Consider the following 13,120-nt stretch of genomic DNA (forward strand, 5'->3'; position numbering starts at 1 on the left):
CCCTGACCCTCTGATCCCTCAGGCTGGTGTGCCCACCTCAGCCCCAGTGCCCTGACCCTCTGGTCCCTTAGGCTGGTGTGCCCACCTCAGCCCCAGTGCCCTGACCCTCTGGTCCCTCAGGCTGGTAGGCCCGCCCCAGCGCCAGCCTCCTACCCACAGCCTCAGGAATGGACCCCAACAGGGCCTGCTTGTACTTGGTTAGACTCTCATCGTCTTGGTCCAGCTGCTGGATCTCCTGCAGACTCTTCTTCTCTGGGGCTTTGTAGTTCAAGTCTACCTCATCCAGGTCCTCTTCATGGACAGCCCGGATGCCTTCCTTGTCCGCCATGAAATCTATTTGGGGGAGGAAGAGGAACCTTGTCAAGTAGGGAGGAGAGACCCTGGGAGGGGTCATCAGTTTATGGCATTCAAAGGCTCTCACAGCTTCCACCTTTCCTATCTACCTAATCATCCCACAAGCATTTATTCACCACCTACTATATGCCAAGTTCTGTGATAAGTGCTGGAGACCCAAAACTGAACCTGAAATAGTCCTTGCCCCCAAAGAGTTTATATTCTATCAAGGGAGAGTAAAAATTAAAATTCTATCTCAATAATAAAAATATTATATTTTTAGAAGATTTATTAATGATCATTAGAAATCAAGGAATAGAGGATTCAAAATAAAGACCACATGCCCATGGCTGATTAGCCCATTTAAATTCCCCAGGCTTAGCTTACTACCACCACCATGCTTGCTGCAAACCAAAGAGGGAGCAGGACAGCCCACTGAATATTTATCCCCTGTCTACAGGAAGTACGTAATGACAGGAAGTCAGTGGGCTTCTGTGAAACGTAGTTCTTTTTTAGGGTAACAGATTTTCAATTATACAGGAGACAACACACACATATGTAGGAATAGGATAATAGCTAGCATTTATATAGTACTTCAAGGTTTGCAAAATGCTTTATATGTGAGCTCCTTTTTAAAAAAATTCTAATAATTTTTTTACCAATTACATGTACTAATAAATTTCCAAACAAGGTTTGCCAAATTATATGATCAAACATCTCCCTCCTTTCCTCCCTACCCCCTCCCAGTGCTGGCAGGTGATTTGATCTTGGTTATACATGTATTATACAAAATGTTTCCATATTGTTCATTTTTGTGAGTAATCTTATAAAACTGAAACCCTGAAACATAAACCCAAATAAACAAGTGAAAAATCATAGGCTTTCATCTGCATTCCTACTCCAACAGTTCATCTTTGTCCCAAGTCCCTCAGAACTGTCCTGGATCATTGTATTGCCAATAATAGCTAAGGCTTTCACTGTTGGTCATTCCGCAATATTGCTGCTAACTGTGTACAATGTTTTCCTGGTTCTGCTTATTTCACTCTGCATCAGTTCATGAAGGTCTTTTCTGCTCTTCTGACATCATCCTGTTCATCATTCCTTATAGCACGATGTATTCCATCATCATCACATGCCATAATTTGTTCAGCCATTCCCCAAACAAGGGATATTCTTTAGTTTCCAATTCTTTGCTGCTACAAAAAGAACAGCTATAAATATTTTTGTACAAACAGGAACTTTCCCCTTTTTTTGTTAAGTCCCTTTGGAATACAGACCTAATAGTGGCATCACTGGATCAAAGGATTTTATAGCCCTTTGGGCATAATTCCAAATTGCCCTCCAGAATGGTTAGATCAGTTCACAACTCCACCAGCAATGCATTAGTATCCCAATTTTGCCACATCCCCTCCAATATTTATCATTTTCCTTTACTGTTATATTGGTCAGTCTACTGAGTATGAGGTGGCACTTCAGCGTTGTTTTAATCTGCATTGCTCTAACAAAGAGGAATTTAAAATATTTTTTTCAGTGATTATTGATAGCTTTGATTTCTTCATCTGAAAACTGCTTATTCATATCCTTTAACCTTTTGCCAACTGGGAAATGACTTGTGTTCTTATAAATTTGATTTAGTTCTTTACATATTTGAGAAATGAGATCTTTGCCAGAGAAATTTGTAATAAAATTTCCGCCCCAGTTTGAAGTTTCCCTTCTAATCTTGGTTGCATTGGTTTTATTTGTACAAGAACCTTTTTAATTTAATATAATCAACATTGTTCATTTTACATCTTGTCATGTTCTTTATCTCTTGTTTGATCATAAATTCTTCCCTTCTCCATCGAACTGACAGTTAACTATTCTATGTTCCCCTAATTTACTTTATGTCTAAATCGTATACCCACTTTGACTTTATCTTGGTATAGAGTAAGAGATATTGATCTATACCTAATTTTTCCCATGCTGTTTTCCAATTCTCCCAGCAGTTTTTATCAAATAGTGAGTTCTTATCCCCAAAGCTGGGGTCTTTGGGTTTATCGAACACTAGATTGCTGAGGTCATTTGCCCCTATTCTGTTCCACTGATCCTCCCTTCTCTTTTGATCCTTAAAATACTATTATTATCCCCATTTTATAGACAGGGAAACTGAGGCTGAGATGTTAAGCGACTTGTTCTGTGTCATAGAAATAAGGAAATATTTGAGGGAACATTTGAACCCAGGTGTTTTTACTCTAATGTAGAGCATTCTATTCACTCCCTGTTGGCACGTATGTACATGAATAAATATGTATGCATATGTACAGGCTTACACACACAATTCAGGTATGCCTTCCCTATAGTGACTTTCCCTATTGCACTTTCAACATATTGCAGGTCGAATAAGAAATTAAAAGGGAATTTTCAGAGAGCTTTGCAGAAGCTACAGACCACACACGAAGACCAGCAGATGGCACAGAAAAATTTTAGAAACTTGAAAATGCATAAAAACTATGTATAATATTATATAATATCAATATTCTTTATCCTTTAATGCTACAAATATACATCATTTCTTTTTTTAAGTTAAAAGAGGTAAAAAGTTAAAGTTTGCAAAAAGGATGCAAAAGCCACAAAATCTTCAGCAGATTTTCCAGATCACTAAGGGATGACACAACTCCTAACCCACGCAATATGGAAGACATGGACAGAAGGCATCGGAGGGTGAAGAGGGCACCAAAAGTTTTCTTATAGAAAATGGTACCTAACTAAAGAGTCCCAGTCAATGAGGTGGAAAGAAGGGGGCAAATGGACGAGATGTACTCGGTCATATTTTCCCTATGATCTCTGACAGCCATCTTCCTCCGGAATTCTTCTGCTCCCTTCATTCTCCTTCTCTCCACCCTTCACTACTGTCACGCAGTTGGCTTCTTCCAAAAGGTCCTCCCAGGTGACACGACCAAGCTCCAACCTTTCTCTAAACTCCAATAAATGGATCTTTTTTTAACACTTCTGTAAGCTCTCCTGGGCAGCATCAGGCCTGAAATCAGGTCATGTTCTTGAGTTCTAGCTGTGTGACCCTGGGCAAGTCACTTAACCCTATTTTACCTCATTTTCCTCATCTGCAAAACGAGCCGGAGAAGGAGATGGCGAACCACTTCCGTACCTTTGCCAAGAGACCTCCAACTTGGGTCAGGAAGAGTCAGATACACTGAGAAAAGCCATAATGTCACCCTAAATGCACTGTAAAATCAGGGTTCATGTGGTGGCGGAGAGAGCCTGAACTAGGAAGTCAGGAGCCTTGGCTGGGCGACTTTGGGCAACTCCTAGTCCGGGAGCCTCCGCAGGATTCTTATCCATAAAATGAGGAGATTGGATGAGATGATACCCAGCGGCCCTCCCAGTTCTAACATTCCTCCAGTTCCAAATCCAGTTTGACAGCATTTATTATTTGTGAACTACATAGAGAACAGGGAGCTCAGTCATGAAGACCTGAAAACAAAAGGAAAGCCAGTACTTGGCTCAAGCAACTTAAATTCCACTGGGGGTGAGGATGAATACAACAAGTAAGAAGGGAAAGTGCAGACATGAGATATATATATATATATATTTTTTTTAATAAGACTGGGCAGCTGGCTGGCTCAGTGGATTCAGAGCCAGGACTAAAGATGGGAGGTCCAAGGTTCAAATCTGGCCTCAGATACTTCCTGGTGGTGTGACCCTGGGCAAGTCACTTGACCCCCATTGCCTAGCCCTTACCACTCTTCTGCCTTGGAACCAATACACAGTATTGACTCCAAGATGAAAAAGAAAGCCTGGGTCTCCTCATCTCGCCAGGACAGGGCTCAAGCTCCCTACTAACTGGCGGAGGAAGGTCGACTTGTTCCATTTCTGACCTAGACCAGTTGCACCTTCCTTTGGTGAGCTAATGTCCTACTCCCCTTTCCTGGGGCTCACTAAATTGATGAATGTTTGTTGGTCAGTCATTTTTTCAATAGTGTCTGACTCTTCATGTCCCCAGTTGAGGGTTTCTTGGCAAAGATATTGGAGTGGTTTACCATTTCCTTTTCCATCTCATTTGACAGATGCAGAAAATGAGGCCAACAGGGTTAAGTGACTTGCCCAGGATCACACAGCTAGGACGTGTCTGGGGCCATATTTGAAGTGAAGAACATGAGTCTTCCTGACTCTGGGTCTGGCACTCCATCCACTGTACCACCTCACTGCTCTATGGATGATCTTTATATGGACTAATGATCAGCACAAATCCATCTAGCCCAGAACTCCTGAGCTCAAGAGATCCTTCCTGGTAGCTAAGACTAGAGCAGGTCCTGCTACATCTGGTCCTACATGATCATTGGAGGAAGAGGGATGGAGGACTCGGTTCATCGTTCTCTGTTCTAATGGTCTTCCCAGCTGTGGCATCCCATGTCGTCAGTGATTGCATTCACTCAGCCAGCATTTATCCAATTCCTCCTATTGCTGGGGATACTGTAGACCCTCAAAGAGACTCACCTCCATCACCCCATGGATGCAGCTGCCCTGGTTGAAGGAGGGGAGCCATGACTACCAAGGTCTAGTCTCCTGTGATATCGCTTAATCAAATAAGTGCCAGGCTCCGAGTCCTTCCCTTCACAAATGCATGCATCTAAAGCTGGAAGGGACCTCAGAGGGTCGTCTAATCCAACTTTCTTTTTACAAATGAAAAAACAGAAGCTCAAGGAGGTTAAATGACTTGCCAGAGGTCATGCAGTAAGCATCAGAGGTAGAATTTGAACCCAAGTCCTCCATTGGTCCTTTCCAAGGGGAAGAAGAAAATGCTTCCCATAGAGTCATGATAAATACTTGGCATGGTAAGGTCAAAAACTAAAAGGTCTGTAAATTGAAGGAAAAGATTCATTTTCAGACAGCTAAGTGGTACAAGGTACAGAGTGCTACACTTGCAAAGTGGGAGAAGAGTTCAAATCCTACCTCAGATACTAACTGTAGAACTCTGGATAAATCACTTAACCACTGTCAACTTCAATACCCTCTGAGATTATCTCGAAAGCATTCTGTAAGTGTTAATAAATGCTTGTTGACTTGATTGCAAAATGGGGATAGTAATAGCACCTACCTCACAGGGGTGTTGTGAGGATCAAATGAGATAATATATGGAAAGAGTTTTGCAAAAATTAAAGGACTATATTAATACTAGCTATTTTTATTATAAGCCTTAATCACTGTCCTGAAAAAAGAGCAAGGGATTATTCTGATGGTTTAGGGGGAAGAATTCCTAGTTGGGGTGATTTCCCAACCACTTTTCCCTCAACCTCCAGTCTGCATATCCCTTCCTCAATAACTTCCACCTTCAGCCTAGTTTGGCATCTGGTCCAGACTCTTGGGCCTCAGAAATGGAATGAGATGGGGTAGTTATGTGGCTCAGTAGATGGAGAGCCAGGCCTGGAGAGAGGAAGTCCTGGGTTCAAATCTAGCCTGAGTCACTTCTTAGCTGCATGACTCTGAGCAAGCCAACTAACCCCGATTGCCTAGCCCTTACTACTCTTCTGCCGTGGTACTGATACTTAGTATTGATACTAAGATATATAATAAGGGAGAGAAGGAGGGAGGGAGGAAGGGAGGAATGGTGGGAGGGAAAGAGGGAGGGAGGGGGAGAGAGAAAAAGAAAGAAGGAAAGAAAGAAAAAAGAAAGAGAAAGGAAGAGGAAAGGAGGGAGGGAGGAAGAGAGGGGAAAAGGGAGGGAGGAAGGGAGGAATGGTGGGAGGGAAGGAGGGAGGGAGGAAGGGGGGAGAGAGAGAAAAAGAAAGAAGGAAAGAAAGAAAGAAAGGAAAGAAGAGAGGAAAGGAGGGAAGAAGGGAGGAAGAGAGGGAAAAGGGGAGGGAGGAAGGGGGAGAGAAAGAAAGAAAGAAAGAAAGAAAGAAAGAAAGAAAGAAAGAAAGAAAGAAAGAAAGAAAGAAAGAAAGAAAGAAAGAAAGAAAGAAAGAAAGAAAGAAAGAAAGAAAGAAAGAGAGAAAGAAAGAGAGAAAGGAAGGAAGAGAGGAAAGGAGGGAGGGAGGAAAGAAGGAAGAGATGGAAGAAGGGAGGAAGGAGGAATGGTGGGAGGGAAGGATGAAGGGAGGGGGAGAGAAAGAAAGAAAGAATGAATGAAAGAGAGAGAGAAAGAAAGGAAGGGAGGAAAGGAAGAAGAGAGGGAAGAAGGGAGTGAGGAAGACGAATGGTGGGAAGGAAGGAGGGAGGGGGAGAGAGAAAGAAAGGAAGAAAGGAAGAAAGGAAGAAAGGAAGAAAGGAAGAAAGGAAGAAAGAAAGAAAGAAAGAAAGAAAGAAAGAAAGAAAGAAAGAAAGAAAGAAAGAAAGAAAGAAAGAAAGAAAGAAAGAAAGAAAGAAAGAAAGAAAGAAAGAAAGAAAGAAAGAAAGAAAGAAAGAAAGAAAGAAAGAAAGAAAGAAAGAAAGAAAGAAAGAAAGAAAGAAAGAAAATAATGGCTCCTTGGGACAAGAGGCACCCTTCTCTCTTTCTCAACACACAAACACACACACACACCGGACTACCTCCTCAACCCAATTTCCACCCCCCTCCAAGTCTAAGCCTCCAGGGAGGCAAGACAGTACAGCAAGAGAACTGGTTCTAAAGTTAGAAGACCTAGGTTCATGTTCCACCTCTAACAATTACCCCCTGTGTAACCTTGGCCAAGTCCCTTAACCTCCTTAGGCCTAATGTTCCTCATCTCTAAAATGAGGTGATCACATTAATGCACTGTTAGTGGAGCTGTGAATTGGTCCAGCCAATGATGGAATCAATCTGGAACTCTGCCCAAAAAGTCATTAAACTCTGCTCATCCTCTGACCCAGTAATACCATACCGGCCTCTACCCCCAAAGAGATCAAAGAAAAGAGGAAAATGGACAAAAAACATTAACAGCAGCATCCCCCCCCCCACCCTTTTTTTGAGTGGCAAAGAACTGGAACATATTGTTTGGGGAGTGGCTGAACAAATGATGGCATATGAATATAACAGAATACTATTGTGCTATAAGAAATGATGAAGGTTTCAGAAAAACATTGGAAGATTTGTATGTACTGATACAAAGTGAAGTGAGCAGACCAAGGAGAACAATGTAGATGATAACAACAATATGGTAAAGACAAACAACTTTGAAAGACTTAAGAACTAATAATAAGAGGGAAATTGGGGGGCTCAACGAATAGAGAGCCAGGCCTAGAGATGGGAGGTCCTGGGTTCAAGTCTGGCCTCAGACACTTCCTTAAAGTGTGATGCTGGGCCACTACAGGGAAGGGTTTTTTAAATTCTGATTAGTCACCTTGTAAAGTAATTGTCATCTTGCTTTGCCACAGGTTTAGGACAATGTGTATAAAAGCTTTGTTTGCTTAATCCTTGTCCCCACCCCCCACCCCATGCTCACAGAATGCCAGAAGGACCTGGGGGGGGTGGGGGTGGAGGGTGATCTAGGCTGGTGAAGGGTCTCTAGTCTTGGCCCCCTTAAAGCAACCCCACTCCCCACCAGCCCAGCTCCTGCCTCCTGTCTATTGTAGAGGCCCCAGGAGAATGGAAAGGGATTTCAGTGACCCCAAATGGAGAAAGAGAACCAGTGCCCTGAGCCCTTTCCTTGGTGAGTCCTTTAAGCCCTAGTTGTTATATTTAGACAAAACGTTGTATTCCTGATCTCCTTTTATGGTCAACTTTGATAAAAATACAGAACAGGATTAAATTTTTTTTCTAGTAAGTTGGAATTTGAAAAATGTGAATCAAAGAGCTCTAATGCACCTATTTAAGTAAACTCACAAGAGGGAGGCGGCTAAGTGGCTCAGAAGATTGAGGCCTGGGAGGTCCTGGGTTCTAATGTGACCTCAGACATTTCCTAGCTTGTGTGATCCTGGGAAGTTACTTAACCCCCAGTGCCTAACCTTTACTGTTCTTCTGACTTGCAATCAACAACAGTATTGATTCTAAGATGGAAGCTAAGGCTTAAAAATAAATAAATGAACCCACAAAAGTGATGTAACTCCTAGGATTTGAAAATAAATTCTTTAATACTAAATTAAGAAAAAAAAATTCCATCAATGCAATGACTACTCACAGTGAAGAAAAAAGTCGAGACGGAGAGGTAATAGGCTCAAGATGCCAAATGAGAGGTAGATTTTGTGCTATGGTCAATGTAGTAATTTGTTTTGTTTGACTATGGGTATCTGTTATTCTTTCCCCAAATATCCAAGGAATAGTGACTCTTAGTCATTGGGTTTTTGATGTAGTCCATAGCCCCAGGAGAGAAAAATTATTAATTGAAAAAATGTCTATTTTTCAAGTGAGATGGTTGGATCAATGGCTTCTAAATTCCCTTCCAGTCCTAGATTTATGAGCCTTTGTGTATCTTCTCAATCTCCTCTTAGAAGGAAGGCTTAGGAAAGATTGAGAGTCGAGACCTTAGTTCTAGGCCTGATTCTGCTGAAAAATCATTGTATAACCTTCAGCAAGTCACTTAAAATGGGGCTAAATGATCCTTTCCATTCTAGGATATGCAAAGAGAGCATAGAGTGAAAGTAGTCCTCATTTTCCCAGATATTCCTTTTTTTTTTAACCCTTTCTTTCTTAGTAACAACTCTAAGACAGAAGGGCAAGGGCTAGGCAAATGGAGTTAAGTGACTTGCCCAGAGTCGCATACACTGTCTGAAGATAGATTTGAAGCCAGGTCATCTAGACACTATCCATTGCCCCTTCCCAAATATTCTTTCAGTTCCCCATTCATTTTTTTGAGCACTTACTAAATCAGATTATAAATTCCCAATGGGCAAGAACTAAAAATGAGTGATGGTGTCGATTCCAGAATACCCAAGAACTAGAATCAAGGGAGGCAACAATCCCCCTGTTCCTAGCATCAGTAACAAAGTGAGAAGGGGAAAAGACTTTCAAAGACTCTGAAATTCAGAGGACCTAGGTATAATCTCAGAGGTCTCTAAACCCCAGTCTCTATTTGTAAGATACTATGTTCTAGGGCAGGACACTTCTAGAGGTTTCCCTAGATGACAATCAGGTATGTCTTGGTTGGAAGAAATTATTGTGCTTCCTCTTGGGGCTGGCCAGCAACAGAGCAACATTTTAGGGCCATGTTATTGAATCTATGGCATGTGAGCCAGAGGGAACTGTTCCCTTACCCCTATTCACCATGGTTGAGGGCATTTCTTACATCCCCCGCCCCCTTGCCCAGTAGACCAATGGGAGCACTTCTTCCCTCCCCTATCTGGGGTAAGGGAGCAGCTCACATGTGGCATGAGGGTGCCATTTGGGCAATTGGTTACTAAAAGGTTTGCCATCACTGTTCAAGGGGGAGGAGACTAGGACAGAAGATTTGTATGAACTGATACAGGGAAGGGGACACAGTCCTAACTCTTGCTACATTTCATCACTTTGGCAAATTTAAATTCAGAAATGTTTATTAAATGTTTGCTACCTTCCAGGCAAGCAGTGTGCTAGATACTGGAGATAGAGACAAAAACTAAAAACAGTACCTGCCCTCACAGAGCTTAAATTCTACTGGGGGGAAAAATCACTGACAATTCAAAATCTATTCAAAGTAAATACAAAATTTCAGAGAATCATCTTTAGTAGGAATGGGAGAGTGGGAGGAATTGGGAAAAGTTGAACCCTGAAGGAAGATGGGGATTCCTATAGACAGGGATGAGGAAGGCAAAGAGACAACCAGAGGGAGGGAGGGAGGGAGGGAGGGAGGAAGGAAGGAAGCAAGTCTCAGTTCTCAAGAAGGTCATAGTCTAATGGGAGAGACAGCATGCAAAGAACTATATACAAACAAGACATATAGGGGATAATTGGAAACAATTAACAGAGGGAAGGTACTAGAATTAAGAGGGACTGGGGAAGGCTTTCTAGAGAAGGTGAGATGTAGCTAGGCCTTGAAGCCAGAGAAGTAAGGTGGCAGAGGTGAGGAGTGCATACCACACATGAGAGATAGCCAGTTGAAGTGATGCTCAGTCCAGTTTCACTGCAGCAGGGAGTAAGATGTAAGATTGGAAAGGGAAGAAGGAGTCAAGTTATAAAGGGCTTTGGACTCCAAACAGGGGCTTTTATATTTTATTCTAAAGGAGATTGAGCCATTGGAGTTTACTGAAGATGGGGCAAGACAACCAGACTTATGGAAGATCAGTTTGACAGCTGAATGGAGGATAAACTGGAATGGGGAGAGACTTGAGGCAGGGGACCAGCCACAAGGCAAGTGATGAAGAGGGCCTGTATCTCCTTCAGAAGAAAGAAGGGGCTATATACAAATACCAAATATAATTTATACTATATAGGAAACTGGGTGCCACAGAAATCTCTTGAATCAAGTGACTTGGTCAGAAATAAAAGGAGTTTATCCAGTATTGCACTTTCAAACTAATTTTATTTTCTGACCAACACATCTCCTAGAAAAACTATGGAGTATATTAAGAAAAGAAAAGAAAAACCGGGGTAATGGAATCAGTAAATCATCTCCACATGTAGCTTTTTTTGATCCACAGGGCTAGCTGTTAGTGGCATCTTCCACTTCAAAATTATCTTGTACAGAATGATATGTATGCAGTTGTCTCCTCCATTAAACCTGGAAGACTGTTTGCTTTTTGTCCCTGTATCCTCAGATCCTAACACAGTAACTGGGCTCACAATTATTGTGAGCTTAATAAATGCTAATTGATTGATGGGCTTGGGCTCACTTTACATCCTAACTTGGATAGGTATCTTTCCTACTCTCCCTCCCTAGAACCTAAGGTGGTTTTCTGGAGCTGCTGATTCTGAAGTCTTGGAGTTTAGGCAAGTCAGATCTCCATTCTCCATTATTCCATACTTGTCTTTCATCTGGAGAAGATAAATTTCACAAATGAGCATTTGCTCTCACTAGCAGAGGCTGCCCAAATCTGTAGCCTGGTGAAACCAAGCAGAATATCTTCCATTGTCCTAGGGCAAAAGACTATGTTCTCTCACTGTCCCCTATTCCTGGGATATACCCCCCTCTTCACTTCTGCCTCTTATCACCTTTCTTGTTTTTTCAAGGGTCAGCTCAGAAATTGTAGACTCTTCCCTGCTCTTCCCAGTTTCCTCTCTCCCTCTCTAAATAATTATCTTTTCTTTCCATCTATTATCTCTAACTTTTATTATATCATCACCCCCACTTTCCCCACTCCCAACTCCCACTTCTCCTTGGGACAATGCAACATCTCTGAGGACAGACAGACACTTGCACTTTTTTCTTTGTATCCCTAGCACCTAGCACAGTGCCTTTTACTTAATAGTGACTTAATAAATGGTTGTCAAATTGAATCGAGCCCTTTCCCACAGTGCCTTGGGGGCTTTCTCTTTTCAGAAGACTCTCTCAGCTCACTTTCTATAATTCTGAGTCAAAGGACTGATAAGAATATTCTCCCTTGGACCTCTCTCTCTCTCAACCCCTCCTCTCCTCTCTCTCTACATTTCCCTCTTTCTGACTTCCTCTCTGTGTCCATCTGTCTCCCCTACTCCTCTGTCTGTGTCTCTGTGAGCTCATCAGCTCCCAGGGGCTCAATTAGCATCTCTATGTAGTTGACTCCCAAATCTATATATACAGCCAAGCCTTAATCTCTCTTGACCTCCAGTCCCAAATCACCAACGGTCTTCTGGGTAGCTCTACCTGGATATCCCTTGGTATTTCAAACTAATTATCTTAAAAACTGAACTCATTATCTTCCCTCTTAAACCCACCTCTCCTCCAAACTTCCCTATTTCTGCTGAGAGCACAATCATTCTTCCTGCTACCCAGGTTCATAACCGTAAATTCATCCTTAATTTAACTTTTCTTTCCCCCTCATACCCAATCAGTTGCCAAGCCTTATTTATTGATTCTACCTCCATAACATCTCCAGAATGTTTTGTTCTTTCCACTTGGTCTCTAGTCCTAGGGGGCTCTGCCCCAGTTCAGACCCTCATCAACTCTTGTCTGAACTACTGCAAAAATCTCCAAAATTGTCCTCCTGCCTCCAATCTCTCATTTCTCCTGTCCATCTTCCATATGGTTCTCAAATTGATATTATTACAACACAGATCTAACTATTCTACTCCCCAATTCTAGAATCTTCAGTGGTTCCCTATTGTCTCTAGGATAAAACACAAAATACTCAGTCCAACATATACAACTGCTACTATTTGTTTCCCACCTACCTTTTCAGGCTAATTTTACTCCACCATCTCAGACTCTGTTCTAGTCAAACTGCCCTATACTTGTTATTCCATGCCCAGCCTCCTGGCATAGCTGGCCCCCAAAGCCTGGAATTTTTCCTCTCCTTACCTCTGGCTCCTAAAATTCCAGGCTTCCTTTAAGGTTCATCTCAAGTACCACTTTCTACATGAGACTTTCTGGATCCCTGAATTATTAAGTGTGCTTTCCCTACTAAAATTACTTTGTAGATAACTTTATTTGTGTGCATATTGCAATCCTCCCCCCCCAACTTCTTGAAAACTGGGGATATTTTGGTTTTTTTGTTTTGTATCCCCAGTGCCTACCATAAATCAAGAGTATAATAAATAGTTCCATAAATAAATGGAATTTTCAGAATTGTCCAGAGCCCCTGATAGTGACCTGAGATACAGGTTCTTCCTCCGTCCTGTTCCTCCAATGCTCAAGGACTTTGGGTCCAGGTATCTCTCAGCTGGTTTAGTCCATCCTCTCTCCCAGTCCCCACCCCATCCCAGCGATAGAAGAATCCCAAAGAGACACCTCTGTCTCCGATCTGCTTTTAGGGGCCATGGATACTGGGCTCTGGGTGGATCCCTAGG

General features: G+C 42.2%; 1 protein-coding gene across 2 annotated transcripts in view; it reads right to left on the reverse strand.

Annotated features, from left to right (window-relative positions):
* The window catches only part of ARHGDIG (Rho GDP dissociation inhibitor gamma), a 30,292-nt gene that overhangs the window by 6,211 nt on the left and 10,961 nt on the right, over positions 1-13,120 (reverse strand). For both annotated transcript variants that reach the window (XM_007499188.3, XM_001372395.5), the window contains exon 2: positions 154-333. In XM_007499188.3, the coding sequence (XP_007499250.1) occupies positions 154-328 (175 nt within the window). In that variant the 5' untranslated portion in view covers positions 329-333. The remainder of the gene's footprint in view (positions 1-153; positions 334-13,120) is intronic.

This window comes from Monodelphis domestica, chromosome 7, assembly GCF_027887165.1.
Source record: "Monodelphis domestica isolate mMonDom1 chromosome 7, mMonDom1.pri, whole genome shotgun sequence".
Lineage (NCBI taxonomy): Eukaryota > Metazoa > Chordata > Mammalia > Didelphimorphia > Didelphidae > Monodelphis > Monodelphis domestica.